This window comes from Polypterus senegalus, chromosome 2 (genome assembly GCF_016835505.1).
Source record: "Polypterus senegalus isolate Bchr_013 chromosome 2, ASM1683550v1, whole genome shotgun sequence".
In the NCBI taxonomy this organism is placed as follows: domain Eukaryota; kingdom Metazoa; phylum Chordata; class Cladistia; order Polypteriformes; family Polypteridae; genus Polypterus; species Polypterus senegalus.
This window is the reverse complement of record NC_053155.1, coordinates 292,423,469-292,447,546: the sequence shown is the minus strand read 5'-3', so window position 1 is coordinate 292,447,546 and position 24,078 is coordinate 292,423,469. Positions and strand designations below refer to the sequence as shown.

At 39.7% G+C, this 24,078-nt stretch overlaps 1 protein-coding gene across 15 annotated transcripts in view; it reads right to left on the bottom strand.

The window, feature by feature from the left end:
* nbeaa (neurobeachin a) overlaps positions 1-21,186 on the bottom strand; it is an 894,135-nt gene extending 872,949 nt beyond the window's left edge. For 5 of the 15 annotated variants that reach the window (XM_039745777.1, XM_039745778.1, XM_039745781.1 and 2 more), the window contains exon 1: positions 20,220-21,186. In XM_039745777.1, the coding sequence (XP_039601711.1) occupies positions 20,220-20,477 (258 nt within the window). In that variant the 5' untranslated portion in view covers positions 20,478-21,186. The remainder of the gene's footprint in view (positions 1-20,219) is intronic. The other 10 variants (XM_039745784.1, XM_039745785.1, XM_039745786.1 and 7 more) reach the window with 3 other exon arrangements.
* Between the last annotated feature and the right edge of the window lie 2,892 nt (positions 21,187-24,078).

Here is a 24,078-nt window from a genome sequence, read left to right as displayed (position 1 = left end):
AAATTACAATGGATTGCTTTTATTTTCAGAAAAGAACTGAAACTAGGATGAGGACAACAGCATGTCATCATCTTAAAGTTAGGAGGGTCCTGATGACACAACACTAGTGTGGTATTTTGACTTCTGTAATGACATCGATCAACCTTCAGACCTCAGTACCAGCACCAGAACAGTTCCGAAGTAAATAACAGATAACACCAAACCCCCACACCGGCTTACTTCATCCTCCCTGGTTTGCCACACAATTTCTCACCTCCCTGGTGCACCACGCCATTGCAGCACACTTTACACCACTTCCCTTTGGATAACCATATAGTCCCAAGCATATTGAAGTCCGGATCACATCAAAGCATGTAGTTTTGCTTCGTGAAATCTAAAAAATGAGTGTCGAGGGAATGGGGCTGAGTATAAAGAGGAATGCTAATGTGTGCTGCCTGTACTAAAAACCGTATCATTTTAAAATTTGGGTTTTTCTGTACATTTTCATTACTGGTATACCATCTAACCCTACATGACACATCATGTGACTTCTGTGTCATGTGACTGGCAGCCATTCAGAGAAAAAATGGAGATTTCCAGTTAACACACTGAACACAAAAGGACATCTACAAAGTAATGATAAATTTTATAAACAATCATAAAAAGACATAGAAAAATTACAATAATAAAAACTGAAAGAATTTAAATCGGCCAAAATGCAAGTTAATGACAATTATTTATTTTTCCAAATAAGACTTATTTCATTTCAGTATATAAGAAATTAAATTATTAACTCATGAAAGATTTGCTCAATGTTATGTCATCACTAATGGAGATGGTGAAAACCAACACATACAGTACCTAGGGGTGTATCTGGACAACAATCTGCAGTGGACAACCAACCCTGAGAATGTGGTTGTTCAGGTGCCATGAAGTACGCAGGTCTCCGTTACAAACGTTCTAACAGTCTATAGTAGCAGGTGCGCTTTGCTAAGCAGCAATCCTGCTCATGCGTCATCATTGCTGCACACGATTCACGCAAATTCAATGGACTGATGAAGAAGGTTGGCTCACTACGGAGAGGCGGTTGGGATTTTTACACAGATACTTAATAAAATACTGGCCATCATGGACAAAGACACTGCACCTATGCATGTAATTTCAGTTGAAGACAGGAGCACCTTCAGCCATAAACTGATTCAAATGCACTGATTTGCTGAAGTAGTGACCCCAGAAAATATTGCTAAGAAATCCACCAGCACTAAAATACCTTGGAAGATTCATAGAATGTCTGAAATAAAGAAAAAATGCCAGAAAATGAAGCGTACATGGAGGAAAATTAAACAGTCTACTATGAAATATTGAAGGCACATATTACTAAATATAACACAGTTGTCCTATTTCTCTAAAATTATAAATGATAATGCTATATTTGAAGACATTTTTTTCAACTATTGATTGTCTCCTAAACCAGCCCCGCCACCAGAAAATCTTGGGCCCCTAACAATTACGGCTGAGCACCTGGGCCCCCTGCCTCCGTACTATGATAATTTTGCCCCCCCAAGCTGATCAAGTGACATGCCTATTGCTACACTCAAGCTTAACGTCAATCACATTGAAATTTTGCGCAACCATAATTAAATTTATATAATATTGTATCGCATGTAGTGTCTCATGATACACAGAGGGTCTGGTAGCTCTGAATTAAAATTACTAACAGTATCTTTTGCAAAGTTTTTATTTCTGTACGTGTATCTCATGATATGATATGAACGATCACAGTGCCCACCTTTGGACCTCACAATTAAGTCATACGAGTTCTTGACGTGAATTGCCTCATCTTTCAAACGATGTGACAGATCCTTTGAATATTTTGCATCTAAATTTGCACAAGAGGCTGAGATCTCCTCCGTGCAGAAGGTCCTCAAGTTTAAAATTGGACAAAAAAGGCAACATATGTTGTTTAGGCTTTCAAAACAACTGGACAATTCTGAAATTAAGGAATCCATCATAACGTGAGACGTGCCTCTTCGGAATTTTAATTTTGGATCTTGGGATTCCTGATCATCTGCTTCTGCGTCAGATCTGTTGGACTCAATAACACGTCTTGGTGTTTTGTGACGCCGACCTGATTTGAACACTGCAGAGATTTCCATTTCTTTTGCTGCAGCTTTAGCCTCGCACAAGACAGCCTCCCACTGCTCAGGGCCTCCTGACAGGTGTCATGGTCTCCTGCCCTTGGCTGCAGCTCTCCCTAAACCTAGCTAATTCAACAGAATGTCTCCTGTAAACTTTTAGCAAAATTTGTGGGGCTTTTGTAGCATTTGTTGAGCACAATATAAATGATATTAGATACAGTATATGCATACAATGCATCCTTCCAAAGTGAATCCTGTTGAACTCCAGCATGCTCTTCTTAGCTAATTAAATTCTTTCAGTCAAATAGGTCTACCTGAGCTGCGTAGAATAAGTTCTCAACTGAGACCCTCCACCTGCGGCCTCTTTAAAGAGGTCTCAGATGTGCTCATTGATAGTGTACTTGACATAGTGAACTCATCATTAGATTCAAGGGTTTAAAGTCTGCTGCTGTTAAATCTCTGCTCAAGAAAAATAATCTGATCTCCTCTGTTTTTAACAATTTTAGACCAATTTCTAATCTGTCTTTCTTAAGTAAAATTATTGAAAAAAGACATTTTTGAGCAATTAAATGATTACTTGAGCCAACATTCTGTTCTTGATAAGTTTCAGCCAGTTTTTTAGAACAAATCATAGTGTAGGAAATGCACTGGTTAAAGTCGTAAATGATTTGTGGGTTAATGTGGACAGAGTGTTAGTTCTCTTATGCTTGAGTGCAGCATGTGACACCAAAGGCCACAGTATTCTTATAAATTGTCTTAGACAATGGATGGGCCTCTCAGGCAGTGTCTTACACTGGTGTGTTTTACTTAACAGGTAGAACATTCATTGTTAGTTGCGGTGGTTGTAGTTCGGAGGCCCACGACGTAATGCTTTAGACTATTTCAAATATTCTGCCCACCTTTTCTTATTAACCATTTTTGATAGAACTTGTGAACGCTGGCCCGGACACAGACAGACGGACATCTTTGTTTTCACCCAACACACCGTTTATTTACACTAATATTTACAAAAGTCTACCATGCAGTCACACACCAGTGCCTCCAGCACCGATCCCCCAAAGTCTAGGCCACACAGTCCTTTTCTGGCCGCCTCCTGTCCTCTCGCCAGCTTTGCCTTCCTTCCTCCCGACTCTCGCGCCGACTGCTGGGAGGTGGCCCCTTTTATGGAAACCCTGATGGGCTCCAGCTGCTTCCTCCGCAGACACGCCCTTGTGTTGTGGAAGCCGTCCGGGTGTCCCCTGTCCCCTGAAGTGCTGGGCCACAGGGCTGTTCAGGCAGCGGAGCGCCGCCCGGCGGTGGCCAGGGGCCCCTACAGGGCTGGGCTTCCATGCCCCCTACCCGAGGCCACCAGCGTAACCAGGACGGACGCCCCCTCGCGTTCTGAAGGAGGTACAAGCCCTCCTCTGGTCCTCCTGGGCGTCCCGGCCGGGCTCCCGCCCCGGCTGGGTGCCACAAACTATAACAAAATATATAATAAGGTTTATTATAAATTATACAGAAAAATGTATATAATAAGAATCCTATCCAGTATTGGTTCCTGTTGTATATGTAATGCATGGATAAGTTCTGGCTACTCATAACCAGCAATGCAACAAGCTGGTTAAGAAAGCTTATGGAAGGACTTATTTGTTTTGAGTATAGCAATAAATTAAATTGTTACTGTTGTTTTTTACTTAAACTGCAATAAATCAAGTACATTTAGAAAATGGACGGAACGAAAGTGTAAGACCCCAAGTGTGCCATTTCCTTCTTGAGGTCACAATATACATCAAGGTCTGCTAAGTGAACTGTTTAAGACGGATCACAAGCACAGAATAATAAAGTGTGAACTTTTAATGTTTAAACATAATTAAAAAGTGCCTAGTGATATTAATAGAAATCATAAACAGGAAGACCTGAATGCACTAATGAGAAAATGGCTTTAATTTCCAAGTCTCAAAATATCCTGATATTTAACCTGAGGGAAAAAAAAATCATATTAAATTATGTTGTACATTTTTTTCCACTAAAGAGAATAATTAAAGTTATTTAACCTACTTTTACACAAAGAAGCACAAGTGTATGTCTTAAAAGTTTACTTGAGGCATTAAAAAAAACTTATGTCTTTTAATTATTGAATTTATTAATTAAAATTCACTGAAAATATAACACTCTTCTAACAGCAAGGGATAAAATGATACATGAAAAATGCATCAAAAGCTCCCAGACAAGGGAAAAATCCACACTTCCAGGGATAAAGGAAACACCTTCCTTCCACTGTTTAAAAAAGGAAAAAACAAACGTCCCTATATTGTTTGGGATCACTTTAACAGCAGCCATCACTGAAGTCCTTGATGGAATCACAGACGAAGGCTTATGGATGACATGTTTTTAACAAGTTTTCAAATAAAAATTTTATTTAGAGTCTCTTTGTTCTTTCTGCACTGTGTGCCCAAAAGATTATATTAGAAATAAATAAGTAAGCACATCCTGTACAACCAAGTTTAAATTATATACCTCCTTTCTGTAGTAAACAGAACCCCATGTGTTTTCATCCTGCTAGAAAACTGTTTACAGTATTTATGTTTCCTTAAAATGAGCCACAGACAGGATACATGACCGTCACACAGTTAAGACCTTTACAGCCCAAAGCTTTTAGCACCACAATAAATTACTTTTTAAGCTTTATTGAAGTGCAGTAGTATGTCTTGCAGATCCATGGTCCTGGATTCAAATCTCAGGGCCAGTGGGTCACACTGTACCAAATGTTTCTGAGACAGACATCAGCACTCTGACCTGGATAAGCTGGTAAAAAAACTGATGACTTTTTTTCTTTGGTTCGTATTTTCTTATTTCATTCTTTCTTCTTAGAAACAATTCTTTTTTATATTTAGGCATTTCTGAAAAACCTTTAGTAAGTCGATTCAGATTTGTGTTATAGTTTTAAAGGATAACTGGCTGCACTACCTGTCTAAGACAGGTTGAAATCTAAGTAATTAACATCAATGTTTGCAGTTCCATACATATGTCTCTGTTAAATGCTATTTGGTATGGGATTTGTAAAAACAGTATTAATATTTGTGATGCACCATTTGTTGTAATGAAAAATGCAATGCATTTTATTACTAAAAATATTAGTGGTGAGCCATCTCTTAGAATAACAGAGACATGGAAACCGCAAGGACACACAGACAGACCCACAGACTTTAAAGTATCCTTTACTAAGGTGGATATCTACAAACCATATTTTAATCAACAAAATCCATCAATAAAAATCAAATCAAAATCAATTAAAATCATCCATCCAGTTGTGGAATCGGTTTCTTTCATTCCTAAATTTTGGGGAGCCAGAATCTATCTAGCATCAGGCACATGGCAAGAACCAACTCATCACAGAACAATCACTAACGCAACTGGTTAAGTAACAATTCAGAACAGTAATAGAAAACAACGTCAACCAAACATGAAAACCAGAGTACAAATACATTGAGAAAGCATGTAAACTCCAAACTGGGACTAGCTGATGCAAAAGTTGAATCCACTAAGTCCGCTTTTGAGACACCATAATGAACACACCTTTGGAATGTAGTAGGAAACCTGATTATCTGAGCGAACTCAGGTAGAAATTAGGATAATCCAATGCTCCACATACATAGTCACTGGGCCAGTATTCAGACCCGGGTGTCTGCTGTTGTGGGGAGCTGCATTAACCTCTTTGAAAGTAAAAGTATATGTTTCATTTCAAAAATGTTGGGGATTAATCGATCCCTCTCCCACCTGGACAGAGGCAGTGGTGCTGTAAGAATTATGTTTTTGGACTTCTCTAGCGCCTTCAACTCCATCCAACCTCTGCTCCTTAGGGATAAGCTGACTGAGATGGGAGTAGATTCACACCTTGTGGCATGGATTGTGGACTATCTTACAGACAGACCTCAATATGTGCGTCTTGGGAACTGCAGGTCTGACATTGTGTGCAGCAATACAGGGGCGCCGCAGGGGACTGTACTTTCTCCGGTCCTGTTCAATCTATATACATCAGACTTCCAATATGACTCGGAGTCCTGCCACGTGCAAAAGTTTGCTGATGACACTGCTATTGTGGGCTGCATCAGGAGTGGGCAGGAGGAGGAGTACAGAAAGTTAATCAAAGACTTTGTTAAATGGTGCAACTCAAACCACTTACACCTTAACACCAGCAAGACCAAGGAACTGGTGGTGGATTTTAGGAGGCCCAGGCCCCTCATGGACCCTGTGATCATCAGAGGTGACTGTGTGCAGAGGGTGCAGACCTATAAATATCTGGGAGTGCAGCTGGATGACAAATTGGACTGGACTGCCAATACTGATGCTCTATGTAAGAAAGCTCAGAGCAGAATATACTTTCTGAGAAGGTTGGCATCCTTCAACATCTGCAGTAAGATGCTGCAGATGTTCTACCAGACGGTTGTGGCGAGTGCCCTCTTCTACGCGGTGGTGTGCTGGGGTGGCAGCATAAAGATGAAAGACGCCTCACGCCTGGACAAACTTGTTAAGAAGGCAGGCTCCATTGTAAGATTAAAGTTGGACAGTTTAACATCTGTGGCAGAGTGACGGGCACTAAGCAAAGTCCTGTCAATCATGAAGAATCCACTGCATCCACTGAACAGTGTCATCTCCAGACAGAGGAGTAGCTTCAGTGACAGACTTTTGTCACTGTCTTGCTCCACTGACAGACTGAGGAGATCGTTCCTCCCCCACACTATGCGACTCTTCAATTCCACCCGGGGGAGTAAATGCGAACATTAATTTTATTTTAATTTTTTTCATTTTTATTACTATTTAATTTAATATTGTTCTTTGTATCAGTATACTGCTGCTGGATTATGTGAATTTCCCCTTGGGATTAATAAAGTATCTATCTATCTATCTATCTATCTATCTATCTATCTATCTATCTATCTATCTATCTATCTATCTATAATAAATGGGCAGAAGTATGCAACTGCTTATCTAAACTGAATATACTACTCTAATATACAGTATAGATTCATACATATTTGAATAAAGTTTACAACATAATTTGTTGTAAGATAATGACATGATTCAAGTAATAACTAGTAACAATAATTTTTGTCTTGATTTTATAATGGAGTATGCAGGTTCAAAAATAGTTGGACAAACTGGTTAATAGGTGGTATGTAGCTTGATTCAGCTTTTAATTAAACCATGTATGAGAAAAGAAATTATACTGAGATATACACTGGAATTAGTTTAAAATATATACTCTAAATTTAAATTACCATATATACTCGCTGATAATTTCTCCCGCAGATAAGGCGGGACTTAATTTTACCGTATAATTTCAGGTATTTTGTAATGTCAGTCGTATAAGTCAAATGCAGAAAACCCACGCTATTGGTCCAAGAGATTATGACATGCTAAAGTCCACCTGAGAGAGTAACCATGGAGCACACAGCTTTTTTGTTTCTTTGTATTGTGCTACACAGTAATACCCAAACTATTCCGAAGTGACATTTGCAAGGATTTGTGTTTTCTTTTTAATCTCACACTCTCATACACCTTTATCGTAAGAGCCTTAGACCTTTATCTACGTTGGAGTATTCAATCAGAAGAAAATATGAAGCTGGTTTTAAAGTAAATGTTGTTTGATGTGGCAAAAGAAATTGGTAACTGTGCTGCTGCAACAAAATTTGATGCGTATGAGAAACTGATTTGAGATTGGAGGAGGCAAGATGTTAAAAAAAAAACTTTAAGTGTCGCATTTTTGAACAGGTGTATAAATCGGGGTCTGATTTTATGATCAATTTTTCAGATTTCAAGATCCGACTTGTACATAAGTATATACGGCAGTAATGTTTTCATAGTTATCTCTTGTGTAGAATGCCATTATTAAAAATAATCTGTGAAGTTTAATATGTAAATGACTGATTGTATACCCCCTTTTTGAAACACAGAGTGACACTGGTGCATGGTATGGTCCTCAGGATTATTGTTATGCTAGAATAACAACTGGGGCAGGTCAACCATCAGGGCATTCTGGGTGTACATGATATCAAGAGACCATTTCAGTTACATAGTGTAAACCATCAAGTATCCTCAAGTCAAAATGTTCAAGTGGAACCCAGCTCGACACATACTTCCAACCGTAATCCCTGCTGGAAGAATTGATCTTGATCAAGTATCTTCTGTTTGATCAGGGAGGTAATCAAATCATGCACTAAAATCAAAAATGAGAAATGCCAATCTGCATTAAATAACCTGGTGTCCGCCATTGTGAAAGTGTGATCATCTCTCTGTTAAGGAGGTCAGTTACCCAGGGGCCTGTGGGGATTTCAATCTGGCCTTGATTAGCAACTGTCAGCTCAACTTCAAATTCCAGATATTTTTTATTTTTTGCCCAAATTGAGAGTTCTTTACAGGGCATTTTGTGATTTGTAAAACATAAACTTGCACTTTACCTGAGAACATGTCACAGTGCTCTGCACCTACACTCAGTGAACAGCGCTATACAAAAATAAACTGAACTCAATGAAACTGACCATTATCTCTATTACGGCCAGCTGTTTGGGTCCATGGGCAAAACAGCAGCTTCAAATCAAGGATAAAGTGTTGTTTTGTTTTCCCAATAGATAGACCCAACAGTAAGGAGTATATCAGACAAGCTGTTTTGTGTTCTCTATTAATAAAACTGAGGTTTTCTATTTAATACATGGAGCTCAAGAGTAGCAACATGTTGCATGTTGATCAGACATGCCAGTAAGAGTTTCACTGTACTCTGTACACGTGACAATACGACTACTATGACCACCATCACCACTACTAATACTACTGCTACCTACTATAATCACGCTGTAGCAATACATTCACTCTGTAAGTCAGCCAGACAGTTAAGTGTGTATTTAAACTGTGGGAGAAATTCCAATTATCACTGCCCAAAGGTGATGCATCTTGTTGTATTCTGTCATGATACAGAGGAGTGCACAAAAACTAAATAGGAACAGTATTTTATAATGCTCACTGTGCAACCTATTTCAAAATTGGGAGACAGAAGTAAGCAGAACTGGGGTAAGAAAATAAGCAGGGGTTAAAACTACATTTTTATGGGAGCAAGCACAAATAAAGGTCAGGAGAAACAAGGGTGAAAAATCAAGAAGACATGTTGGAAACCATAATGTCTTCAACCAGGAAAACAAGAATTTTGATCAGGGACAAAACTAGAATTTAAAATGTAGCTGCCTAAAAAGAACAGCAGTCTGCACAAATACAGTAGCTGTGACCTACTAGAAACTGAGAACAAAAAACACAGGTGCCTCAAGACTGAGTTGATGGGCTGCAAAAACCAACAACTGTCACCATGAGAGCAAACAGGCAAACAAAAAAGGCACGACAGCTGCCAGTTTAATGACAGCCCATGAATGGACAAAAGGACATAAGGTTTCTTTAGTACACTGACAAACTGTATGTATAACCATCTCAAAGCGTCTTTCAATCCAGACAAGCAGTGGTTCTACTCTGCAGTGTTGAAAGCTCCACACCTTGTCATGGAGACTGCAGCCAGTAACCCTGTGCAGTAACCTCAATTTGGCTGACTTAGGATGCAGATATACTGTAGATGTGGATGTAGAACAATGGGCTGCATGTGTGAACTTTGCCGGTACAAACTCAAAGAGTTACAAGCTTCTCACTAGAAGCTTAACTAAAGTTTGTGGTTTAGCCTGAAATGTGTAACATTTTTCCAAGTAGTAATGAGCTTAAGTTTTAAGAATAATGGTGATGTGCAGAACTGTACAGTAGTAACTACAGAAGGATAAAATTAACAGGCCACAGCATGAAGTTATATGAAAGAGTAGTGAAAGCTAGTTTAAGAAGGAAGGTGATTATACTGGGCAGACATATGTTTCATGCCGTGAAAAAAACAGTAAAGATGCAATGTTTGCTCTGAGGATGTTGATGGAGAAGTATGGAGAAGGCCAAAAGGAGCTGCATTGTGTCTTTGAGGACCAAGCGAAAGCATATGATAGGGTGCCTCAAGGGGAGTTGTGGTATTGTATGAGGAAGTCGGGAGTGGCAGAGAAGTACGTAAGAATGGTACAGGATATGTGGGAGGGAAGTGAGACAGTGGTGAGTTCTGCGGTAGGAGTGATGGACGTGTTTAAGGTTGAGGTGGGATTACATCAGGGATCGTCTCTGAACCCTTTCTTATTTGCAATGGTGATGGACAGATTGACAGATGAGATTAGACAGGAGTCACAATGGACTATGATGTTTACAGAGATCATTCTGATCTCTTGAGGAGACCCTGGAGAGGTGGAGATATGCTCTAGAGAGGAGAGGAATGAAGGTCGGTAGGAACAAGACAGAATACATGTGTGTGAATGAAAGGGAGGTGAGAGGAATGATAAAGATTTAGGGAGTACAGCTGGCGAAGGTGGATGAGTTTGAATACTTGGGATCAACAGTACAGAGTAACACGGAGTGTGGAGGAGAGGTAAAGAAGAGTGTGTAAGCAGGGTGTAGTGGATGGAGAAGAGTGTCAGGAGTGACAGACAGGTACCAGTAAGAGTGAAAGGGAAGGTCTAAAAAACAGTAGTGAGATGAACTATGTTATATGGGTTGGAGATGGTAGCACTGACAAAAAGACAGGAGACAAAGGTGGAGGTGGCAGAGTTAAAGATGATAAGATTTGCATTGGATGTGACAACGATGGACAGGATTGGGAAAGAGTACATTGGACAGTTTGAAGGCAAAGCTAGAGAGTCAAGATTGTGTCAGTTTGGACATATACAGAGGTGAGATCCTCTGTATACTGGGAGAAGGATGCTAAGGATAGAGCTACCAGGCAAGAGGAAAAGAGAAAGGACTAAGAGGAGGTTTAGAGATGTGGTGAGAGAGAACATGCAGGTGATGAGTGTGACAGAGCAAGATGCAGAGGACAGAAAGATATGGAAGAAGATGATCCGCTGTGGTGAACCCTAACAGGAGCAGCCAAAAGAAGACGCAGAAGAAGAAATGGAAAAAAAAACAATGAATTTTTGAAGTTCCTCAGGATTTTTCCTATACATTATATTTAATGAATTAATATAATTCATTTCAATAGTATTCATTTGACACATAACCAAAATGTACATTGTTTTCAAATTTTACAATCAACATAAAATGCAAATGCAGCAACATAAAATGCAAATGCATGAATAGTAGATTTTCATTATTTACTGCTTCAGTTTTATTTCAGATTGATGTGAAAACAACCTTTGTGTAGTGCAGAGCTCAAATGAGCTTCTGGTAAATGTGGTAAGCCATATAACAATATATGGGGAATTTAGGATTTAAGCAAGGATACCACAAAGTATAATACAATCATCACGGGCTACTTGATTTATCTTACTATGTGTATGAATCAAATGTATTTATTCACAAATGTGTTAGGCTTAGTAACATAAAAATAAATATTACGTGAGATAAATACCAATAAAAATAAAACTTCAAACATTATTATATTAGTGCCATAGTAATTGCAAATATTCAGATTATTTGGAGTAACTTAATTTACAATTTTTTACTTACAATAAATCTTTAAAGCTGCTTTTGTAACAACACATTTTTCAAATCAGTTTTGCCAAGAATTCACTTTGTCAGATTTATGATATTTTCTGCTGTGAAATTTATGTTAGCTTCGGTTGATGCAGGAATACTTAGCTAGCTGATAACACTCAGTGAAAAGGAGGATTTAATGGACAGGTCAATTAATTACAATTTCGATTGTTGCAAACTAAAGTTGCTTTAGTTTTCCAACTTTTCCCCTCCTTCTTTACATTTGTCCCCACTGTAAGGTTGCCTCTGTAAAATGAACTTCCTCATTTAAATTCCAGTCTGTTTGTTCTGAATTCCTACACTAAACATAAGTGAACATGTGTTACTGTTGCTTACACCATCCTGAATTAGCTACTGAACTAGGATGGTCTTAACTGCAGCAACTACCAGTAATCGAATGCTACATTCCAGTCACTCTCATCCCAGTGGGAGTTCAGTGTGATGAAGTGCCTGGTTGTCTCCACTCATACCGCTTAGAATTAAGGCCAAAAAGTTCTATCTTGGAGTTTGCTAAAAGACACCTGAAGGACTCTGAGATGGTGAGAAATAAGATTCTCTGGTCTGATGAGACCAAGATAGAACGTTTTGGCCTTAATTCTAAGCGGTATGTGTGGAGACAACCAGGCATTGCTCATCACATATCCAATACAGTCCCCACAGTGAAGCATGGCGGTGGCAGCATCATGCTGTGGGGTGTTTTTCAGCTGCAGGGACAGGACGACTGGTTGCAATCGAGGGAAAGATGAATGCGGCCAAGTACAGGGATATCCTGGACAAAAACCTTCTCCAGAGTGCTAAGGACCTCAGACTGGGCCGAAGGTTTACCTTCCAACAAGACAATGACCCTAAGCACACAGCTAAAATAACGAAGGAGTGGCTTCACAACAACTCTGTGACTGTTCTTGAATGGCCCAGCCAGATCCCTGACACAAACCCAATTGAGCATCTCTGGAGAGACCTAAAAATGGCTGTCCACCAACGTTTACCATCCAACCTGACAGAACTGGAGAGGATCTGCAAGGAGGAATGGCAGAGGATCCCCAAATCCAGGTGTGAAAAACTTGTTGCATCTTTCCCAAGAAGACTCATGGCTGTATTAGCTCAAAAGGGTGCTTCTACTAAATACTGAGCAAAGGGTCTGAATACTTAGGACCAGGTGATATTTCAGTTTTTCTCTTTTAATAAATCTGCAACAATTTCAAAAATTCTTTTTTTTTTGGTCTGTCAATATGGGGTGCTGTGTGTATATTAATGAGGGAAAAAATTAATTTAAATGACTTTAGCAAATGGCTGCAATATAACAAAGAGTGAAAAATTGAAGGGAGTCTGAATACTTTCCGTACCCACTGTACATGTACAGTATATAAATGTGAAGCCTGCTTACTTATCAGGGTGTGATACCCCAGACCCATAGCCTTGCTCACCTTACTGTATCCGCAACATCAATAATCATGACTGGGATGAACCAGGACGATTGAAGCAGACAAGCAAGACTTTTAAATCGGAAGAGTGGTGGTTTATTAACAATCAGATATTTCTAAGGTGCGGCAAGTTGTGCAAACAGTGCATTCTCCAAATAAATAAACGTGTCTCTCTAAAATAATGCTCTCCATAGAGGTGCTCTAATAAATTTATTAAATAAATAAATACATTTAAAATCCCATCAGTCTATTTGAGTTATTCCCAAATGCTTTCCACTTTACCAGACATACTTCTGGACCCATCATAGCAAAGCCTGCTGCATTCAAGTCTGCCACCTTCTCCAGTACCCGCAGACCTGGATTGCCACTGCATCGAGTCACCGCAGCCCACAGTGCTGCCATCTCAGTCAGCCACTGTAGATCCTCCTGGGTGCCTTGCCCTCACTCGTAGATACCACTAGGCTTTGGACGCCCCATTGCTCTCTCTTTGTGCTTTGTTCCAGCCATCCCTCTCCATTCCTCATCTGCTCTCCTAGGGGGAAATCATCAGTCAAGAAGCTTTAGCACAACTTCTCTCTGGAAGCTCTGCACCAGCCAGTGGACCTGTTCTTGCTGGAAAACTCAACAGAAACCAACTCTGCCTGCACGGTCTTCCAGCTCCCTCTCTGGTATACTTCACAACTGAGTAGCACTACACAACTCCTCTCAGAACAAATAATAATCCCCTTTCTGTGCTCACCTGCTCCCCTTTATTCTTCTTGACACATAGCCAGTGCCACGCAATCAGTCCATTGAAGCAACATGAGCTAAAAATGGGTTCCATTAAAATCATTTAAAAAGTCCATCAATTAAAACACCTCCCTTCCGTCACTGAACAACACAGGGTTTATGTATGATGTTTAAAAGTCAGTGAACCATCTCAATATACCCTTCTCTAACTGGAAGAAGCTGCAAGTTAAAATGGTTGTAACTCACTCCTGATTGATGACATAAAAACTCTTTTAAATCATGCACAAATAACTTCTTTTATTTCTAAACTCATGCCTTATATGTAAAAAAGAGCAACAATAAAGTACTAGTTTTTTTGTCTTGCAAGAGCAGTGGAATTTTCACACTTATCAAGTTAAACCATCCAGGATTTTAAAATCACAGGCACACTGAAATTCAAGCCCTGTGGTGTTTATTAAATTTAATTACTCAACAATTATACAAATGAACTATACTGTACAGTATATGTCATTTTTGTTGCTATGTTTACATATTTACAGAGTGTAGGAAAACTGTAACCATTTGGGTCAACAATTTTTAATAATACGCAAAAGAAAGCAGCTAATACTGTATGCCCTGCTGCTCGCTGGTTTCCAGTATGTCACAATGTTGTAATTCATCCATTTTTCCAGTCTCTGGACATTTTCCCTTAACCAAACGACCTGGACACACCTAAAGTTCCAAGAATTCACGATGATGATCTTTTTTGTGATCATGGATTTCCCTAAGGTAACGCACACACACTGTTGTTCCCACGATGAACTGGCTTCCTGTGCGTTAATAGCTGTTTGTGTCATGCAGTTAAATCAACATAAAAATTGCCATTTTTCTCTAATGTATTGTGTTCTTGTGTTGCCTATTGTGTGGAGGGTGGGTTCTGTGGAAGAATTAAGCAATTACCAGAAACTGTGTGAGAAAAAAGAATCTCTTCTCGTGGAGTGTGTGTACCTTTAAATATAATTTGTGCTTTACATATTAATCCACTTGAATTCCTGGCCTCTCGCAAATAGGCAGCATAATCAAAAAGCTCACTATCTATCCTAGAAATGAAATGTAAGGGCACTCTCGTGCACACACCCACGCTCACGTACAATGTGTCAATTTGGAGCTCACCAAATAACTGCACCTTCATATTCCTCACAGTCCTCTCTATTGTCCTTGTGATGTTTATACATTTTCTCTTTGGCAACATGGCACACTAATTTCCAGCTTCCAAACACCAAATACATACAGATAACCGTGACTGGAAACATTTGAACAGCTAATTAATGTGATGCATGATGAACTGGTATCCCATCCTTAAGCTGACAGCTGCCTTACATCAGATGCTGCCGGAATGGGCTCTGACTTCCAGTGTCTCAGTATTTATGTGTTAAATGAATGAAAGAATTGACAATGAGAGAACGTTCTAGCCAGCCTTCACCATATTAACATATTCATGGCTAGTCGGTCAAAAATGTTGACATTCTGAAAAAAGTGATAATAACTTCCCAAAAAAGCAACACACTTCCTCTGAAAACTCTGTCCCTGTACTGAACAATGAACTGATTCATAATTTCAAGAAAATAATAAAATGATCTAATATGTGGGCCATGTGTTACTGCTAATTCTGGCAGAAAACAAGCTTTACATGCGACATCTGCAGTGCTTCACTATTCTATTGCAAAATGTTTCACAAGTCAAACCAGTGATCTCATGTGTAAAATACAAGGCATACCTGATCACTAAAAGAAAAAATATGAAATAAATATTACAAAAATTTGCAAAAGTACTATAGCACTGTACTATATCAGTTCAAAACATCCATCCAATCTGCTATATCCTAACTACTGGGTCACAGGGGGTCTGCTGGAGCCAATCCCAGCCAGCACAGGGCTCAAGACAGGAAACAAACCCTGGGCAGGGCGCCAGCCCACCACAGGGCACACACACACACACACCAAACACACACTAGGGACAATGCACCTAACTTACATGTCTTTGGACTGTGGGAGGAAACCCACGTAGAACATGCAAACTCCACGCAGGGAGGACCCGGGAAGTGAACCCAGGTCTCCTAACTGCGAGGCAGGAGCGCCACCGTGCCGCCCCAGTTCAAAACAAAGTGATGTAAAATGTAAGCTAAAAGATCAGGTGATGAGTGATCACTAATTTACAAAACATTTCAATGGTTGATCGGAAAATGCCCTACCAGTACTGAATTTTGTCAGACAATATAATAGAAACAAAACAACGATGGAATATCTAAATACAGGCCACTAGTGATCATTAATTCCCAAAAAGCTCTGCACTCACGTTACATGTAATGCTCTGCATGAATCTGACACATTGTGAAAACTCAAAAAGTAAGCAAATCCACCGCAATATCATGCAGGCCTTGATCAACTGATCTGTACCACCAGTCTGTTTTTTTTTTTTTCCCAGGGAGCACTGTGGAACATCAAACGCTTACAGAGAGTCCATGATTAATCACTGTATTGCCAAAACTCTGACCACATCACCTGAATTGTCTTTTAATACACTGCAGTTTTTTAATTTGTTAAGGATTATGCAGGCCACGGTGATCACTCCTTTGTAATAAAACTGAATGCTTTATCTGAATGCTTTGCACTGCACTGCACTGATACATTATGAAGAAAACAAAGGAAACCTCAAATACTTTAAGGCAGTCCATGAATGATCTGTAATTCCAAAACAGCCAAACACTCATAATAAAAATATTCAGATACTCTACTTTGCTGTGTACATTTGGAAAAATAAAACTTAAGGACCAAATATTAAACCAAGCTTTAACAAACCAGAACCAGAAATCTGATCTGAAAACTCTGCCGTCAGTGTAGTGTAGTAATGTGCGACCAGGGATATCACATGCGGATGTTCTGTACTATCCAGCCATCCATCCATTATTCTAAATCACTTATCCAGTGTAGGGTCACGAGGCTTCTGCAGCATTTCATTTTAATTTTGAAGGAATGATGGACAAGGATCAAACTTCAGACAGAGGCTGCAAGAGGGCACTAGTTTTTAATAAACTTGACCACCACATCTCAAAAAATTGCAGTAAAGCCAAAGTCTTGTTTCATTTTGTTGGAAAACACTACTGAAAACAAGCTAAGGCTCAGATGCTTAAATAAAGGCTTACAGTGATCAATAATTCACACAGGCTGAAGATTTTGCCAAAATACAGAAGCTCTGAATTCCATTAATTCTGTTAGAAATGAAAAAAATAAAATAAAATTAACAAGAACACAACATTTACTCTGTATGGTGGCGCAGTGGTAATGCTGCTGCCTCACAGTAAGGAGACGTGGTTTTGAGTCCTGGGTCCTCCTCCGGCGGATCCCCCCGCATGTTTTCTTTCAGTATCTGCATGGGTTTCCTCCCACTGTCCAAAGACATAATATGTTGGATGTGTGTGTGTGTTTGCCCAGCAATGAACTGGTGTCTTTGTCCAGGGTTTGTTTCTGCCTTATGCCTGATATGCTACACTCTTAAAAATAAAGCTGCCAGAGTGGTTCTTCAGAGTGAGGCCACAAGGGAACACTTTTTGGTTCCCAAAAGACTCATCATCATTAAGGTTCCAGAAAAATCTTTAATTTATTTAGATCCATAACAGGCTCCATACAGCAACCTTGAAAAGGACTCTTGCTGCATACAATAAAGTTTTCTAAATCTATTAATATTCTACCATACATTAAAGATTTCAGTTTTATTTTCTACATATTTGAAAGTTTTTCAAAGCAGAAAGAACCAACTTCATATGCAAAGAAACCTTCCTAGAATGAAATGGTGCTTTGTCAAACAATAGCTCTGTGAAAAACCACACAACCCACTAAAGAACCATAAAATGCTGTTATTTTTAAGACTGTAGCTGGGATAGGCTCCAGCCCCACCGTGGCCCTGGTTTGGATTAGGCAGGTTAGAAAATGCCATGATATTTACTCTATAACTCTGAAAAGGTTGCAACGACATGACCTGTTTTGTCTGAAAACGCCACAAAAAAGAAAAAAGGCTCTGATGGTTTATGCTAGTCTGACAGTGATGACTAATTCTCAAAAACACTTCATTTGAAAATGTTGGCAGTGTTTTATTACTTTAAAAAAAGTAACAGAAGCCAAATCAAATATGAAACAAAAAATACAGGCAATGACAGAGAAAATGGCAAATATTGTATACAGATGTGAACTTCTGACACAAACAAAAATACAAAAATGTGAAAAATAAAAGCTGTTGTGCTATTCATAATTTTCAGCACAAACCTGCTTGCTCTAAACTAAGTCTTTTGTAAGGCGCTATAATGATGTTGTCTGACTGAAAATTAACCGCCTTGATTCTTGGCAAATTTAGATTGTTAGAAGTCCTCACAGTCACTTCTCAAATTTGCAAAGAAACGTTTCATTTTGCCAATGAATTAACGGGTACAGATCTTCATCAGGCGTGTCCAGTCTCACTTTTCTTTCAGCATCAACGTGCGGGAGATTCAACGCAAACCAACGTCCATAAACTTTATCAATTGTGAGCACCGATCTGAAAGTTATAAAGTAATCCACTCTTATGCGGCATTTGGTTTGCGGTCAGCGTGTATTAACTGCTCCGTGTTCAAGGCTCACAGCATTTAATTTATTTAAAGAATACATTAGCCACAACCTATTTTCCTCCTCTCGCCTTTAAATCCCTCAGTGCAGACAGTCAACATGTAATCGCCCGAGACGCATGAATTTTTCAAAAGCTGCTCTTCATAAGATGCAATGGCTATCAATTAACATCCGTCCCTGAGAGCAAATGAATGCATCCCATATTGAAGCTTTCTTGGAGAGCGGTCCAATGCAATCAATAACCAGGCAGCCTTAGCGGACTGCTTGCGGTTGGCGGGTTGCACTGTAACTAGCGGGCCAGTTCCCTTCATCCCAGAGCAGCCCCATGCAGTGTTCGAAGGCTGGGGCAGGTGCCTGCGTATGTGTCTTACACTGAACTGTATTTTTCAGCCATCTGTTAGAGGTTGGATGGATAGGAATACATTACTACTGCAGCAGCATCCTTGACAAAAAAAATCTGCTTTCACATTCAGATCAGTTTTCTGCCAGTGAAGGCGCTGCTACCCCCCATTTGTACACGTTTATGAGCACTACGTGGGTTTTAACGCTGCAACATCTTACTCGACATCAGAAGGCAGAGGAAAATGTACACACTCCTAGCTCTTAAAGGGGTGCTGAAATGTCCTGTTTATATATTTTTTTCTATTTTGCAGTGCCTCCTCAGCTTTAACCCTTGTAAGACCGATTATTTATTTTACAATTCTGACACCTATCTCGTGAGAGACTTGGCCCATTGTGTGTATTTATTTAATTTTAAATACCCGTAGACTGGATCTCACTTCCGTTATAGTCTGGTTTCGGTGTTCTGAATACGGCATAATGGAATCTCAAACTGCGGTGGAGCCGGAGCTGATGTACCTACTATAAGCAATGTAATGGGGTACACGGCTCTGACTCTCTAATTGTGTTTATACTTGTGTCAGGAATCTACACGTATGTGGGTATCGGTGTTTGATTTAAATTCTTAAAAGCAAATCTAAAAGCAAATAAAAGCTTCGACACATCCTTTAGAAATGAGTTGGATCGCCAGCATGTACTTCGTCTTTATGTGCCGCTCTGGCACAGAACGTACATGGATCTCGGCTAGAAAGTCTGTTGAACAAAGACTAGAATATAAAAGAAGGCAGCCGAAAAACAACACACCGGAACCGATCTTCCTATAAATAAATCAACGACAGGTGCTGTCACGTACTAGCAAAAAAAAAATGAAGCCACTCGGAGTGAACTCTTGCCCGTCACATTTCACCTTTTCTCCTTAGCAAGTACACGCAGTCTTTTTAACTTTTTGTCAGCCCGATTCAAACGTCAGCGTAACATGTATCAAAACACCGTTAAGATGATGATCTTATTTACATTTTTTCCCAAACGCACCCCACCTAATACTCTTTATTTCCAGGGCCAAATGAAAACACGTTAATAAGCACACCCACCCGCTTTGAACTGTGCGATGTTAATACGAAGTTGCGCTCGCTCTAATTGAAAATAAAGCAGGGCCGAGCTAAAAAGAATAAAGGAAAAGCCATCGCACAACAGCATCTCGTTCAATCTGATTGATCACTGTAACACAGTCTTGGCCGGCACCGCTGCTTATTTGTTTTAAGGATTTTAGGTCACCTTAAAAGACAGCAAATAACAGGGAAAACACAGAACGGTAATAAATAACTGAAACATACAGGCGTTGCAAAGAGGCTTCACACACATTAAGGTCTTTTTATTAATAGTTATTCCAAAGAGGATTCGTTCCTTACCAGGTTGAGCACCGTTTCGACGATGTCCCTGTTGCTCACCTCCCCGACCTGAATCAGTCCGATCAAAACGGCGAATTTCATTTTGATATTCCGGATCGGGACCGAGGGGTTGATCACCCCTGCAGGCAGCACCATCGAACCCGAACCGGACACCATCACTTCCCCAGTAGCTATCTGCTGGCCAAGACCCTGGGGAGGAGACTCCCGATCCGTGATCGCCGCCGAACCCGGGACCGACACCGGCTTCTCGGTTGACATTTCCTCCTGGAATCCAGAGGAGCGACCACAGTCTCACCTGTCTTTATACAGACACCGTTTTGTTTCTTTCTGTCTTTTCTTTTTTTTTTTTTTTTGTCAATATCACCACCGAGTAAGAAAAGGCATAAAAGATGATTCTGGAATAATCATAAAGAAAAAAATCCTCCAGTCCTCCTTCTCCTCCCCACAGCGTTTTTTGTTAAAGGCTCTGCAGTCTGCAGGTATTTTTTTCTGTATCTCAAGAATTAACGGAATACGTTGTCCCCTTTTTTGGATTCAAGGAGATGTCAGCCAGTAGCGGTGCAGCTGCTAGTGTTGTCGTTGTGAAGGCGACACCACTCGCTCCGCCATGTTGCCGCCCCCTGCCTGCGGTACTGTTCACCACGCCTGCGTACTCAGTCCGGGGTGCTGGGGCAGGCGGGGTGGAGGTGTGCGTGTGTGGGTGTGTGTGTGTGCGTGTGTGTGTGTGTGTGAGAGAGAGAGAGAGAGATAGCGACAGAGGGGGACTGTGAACGTGTCCCGTTAGGGACGGACAGGAACAGGTGAGCAGGTGCATTCCGCAATTGGGCTCCAGAGACGGGCAAGAGAAGAAACGCGCATTCTCGCTGAGCGCCGTTACTAGGCAATGAAGCACGCGCTCCCAGAGCCTCCCGAGATTCCGCGCACGAAACCTGAAACTCTCTCTTGCTACCTTCGCTGATATAAGAGAAGCCACCAGGCTGCTGCCACCATCAGCTGTGCCTGAGCGAGACAGCGGGTCCGGCGTGCCGCCAGGCTGAAGAGGAGGAGCCTCGCAGCGGCAACATACAGGTGGCATGAATGGGCACAGCGAGTGCTAGCTAGTGTATTGGGGGTGGGAGAGATTTGTGCCAAGGGAAAATATAAATAAGAAGTAATTAAAATATATGTGTATTATAAAAAATACATATATAAAAATGAAAGCTTTTACAGTGAAATTATTTCCAAAGGGAATCACAGAGCCTTAGAAAGACACATTGTAACCTGTTTTTGCTGCTTTGAATGTTTTTTGCATATAGCATGATCATGATTTCTTTTTAGTTTCTTTTTCTCATAAACCATATTAATTGTATTCTTTACTTCCTTGTTGCTTGAACAAAAAATATATTTTTTTAGTCATTTTGAGCAGAAGGTTTTTATAAGGAGGCCTTTACCGACATAATTGCTTTATTGCCACAGATGCCTCATCCATACAGTAATAATCCACCTTAATAAAACGATAATGGTCTGGGTGTCTGTCTGTATGCCCATCCAGCTGCTGTGTCTTTTTGCGTTTGTCATTCCAATAGATGGCACTTCACAAATATTAAACTGCTTTTACGAATCCCATGCCAAATGGCATATAACAGAAACATATGCATTGCATTGTGTACTGCAAACATTAATGGCTGTCATGTAGTACAGCAGAGGTGTTAAACATTGTACATCTATGCAGTGATGTATCAATTTCAAGTGAGCAGGCAAACCTCCTTTTCTGGAGCCGCAGATGTGTCTTAATGCTGTTTTCCTTCACTGAACTGACACTGCAAAAAACATTTCAGGTCCTGATCTCAGCTTTGAGACTCTCCTTCCATTGCTGCTGTGCAACACCTCTGCAATCAGCCCGTTTCTTCGCCTCCACTGTTTTACTACTGGCCTTGCTTCACACTGCTCATCTGGGGTGAGAGACAACTCCATCTGCAAAACTTTTCCCCAACACAATAATTAAGATGCTCTGCCAGCACTCAGGCCAATGGACCTTAGCAGCTGAAGAAGCACTGGTGGAGCTGCAAAAGTAGCAGTCTCTATGATGATGTCCCTCATGTCCTAATGCTGCAAATGGCACTCTCAATCCCGGATTTCAGGCTCAGGACTCTCCAGCAAACCCTCCGAAGGGCCAAGCTGGTCCACTGTAGTCTCTGCAGCTAAAACCTGATGGTAGGTCTTCTTTTCATCACACTTAAAACACCAATGTGACACTAGTGCCAAGTGCCAGAATTGATCCTCTCTTGCTCTTTAAATGGTTCTTTTAAGTAAGCATTTAAAGACAGAGAAAATTTGGTAATGCGATCAGGAAAAAAGATGTTTTCAGAAAACAAACAGAAGTTAATACCAAAAGGACTGCCCTGCCAACATTACATCAAAAAATAAGAATGCTAACCCGAAAAAATAAAATGTCTAAAGCCAGAAAAACAATTTGTTTGAAAAACCAGTCAGTCACAGAAAACAGCTACATATAATCAAATAAAGAATCATAATATTATTTAAATATTTAATAATATTTAATCATAATATTATTTAAATTATTTTATTATTTAAACGAAACCTAAAAACGTATCTTTTTAGAAAGGCATTTTGTTAAATTATTTCTATAGATTATCTTGTTTGTTAATTTATTCTTATTTTGTAGCAGTTTGAGATTGTTAAATATAAAGCACAATATAAATACAATTTATTATTATTATTATTATTATTATTATTATTATTATTATTAATATGATATAATTAGAAAACCACTGAGCCAACCTTTATTCTGGTGTTCCAAAGGACATTATGCACTGCACACTTCCAGGGGATGTTGGGATGGATCACCGTGGCAATGACCAATGTTGACTCATCAAAAAGCCAGAGAAGGATCTCTGCAATTCAAGAGATCCACTAAACAGCCAATTGGATTGCATATTTATGTCAGTTGGTTTACTCGACAGTCATCATTATTTGAGTCAGATAACACACCCACAACCCTAATCTTAGCTGTAGTGTATCTGGTTATATAGTATAACATCTGACATATAAAGCAAAGAGAAACCTTCTTTAACGGAGCATAACTTTGAAGGTCTAATGCTAGACTTTACTGAGAAGGCGACATTCAATTAACAAACACAATGGCATCACGATATTATAAAACTTCAACTTATTAACTGTTGCAAATTTTCCAAAATCAATGTGAAAGTCACATTTCTCATGGTTCAAAATCTCAGCATTCATGTAAATATTTGCTGAACAACAATAGAAAGGCAAAGAAAAATAAAAGAAAATAACATATAATATTGTATTATTATATCTTATATTAATGTAATAACAGATCCCTGGTGCAGATTTACTCAAGCTGGAATCTTGCCTATTAGCCTAACGTTACTTCTAACCTGCACCCTCTCTCACTCATACATATCCTGGATAATGTTCACATACTTCCGTGGTATTTCATTTTCCCTCTTCATAAGAACATAAGAAATCTGACAAAGCAATAGGTAAGCTGTCTTAATATTTTTTTCCAGATACTTCTTAAAGGTTGTCAAGGTTTATGCTCCAGCTACATGTCTTGGACCTTGAGTACAACTCTTTCCCACAACTCTTTGAGTAAAAAAAATGTTTCCAGGCTTCAGCCCTAAGTGCACGTCCCTTTAATTTCCACTGGTGTCCTCAAGTATGAGATTCATCTTTATGTTGAAAGAATTCTGGTGGATTTTCTTTATCAATGGCTTTGTGAATTTTGAAGACCTGCATTAGGTTTCCATGTAGTCTCCTCTGCTGGAAACTTGACAGGTTTAATTCTCCAAGTCTGTAACAGTAGGACATGTCCTTAAGTCCTTAGATGTACCTG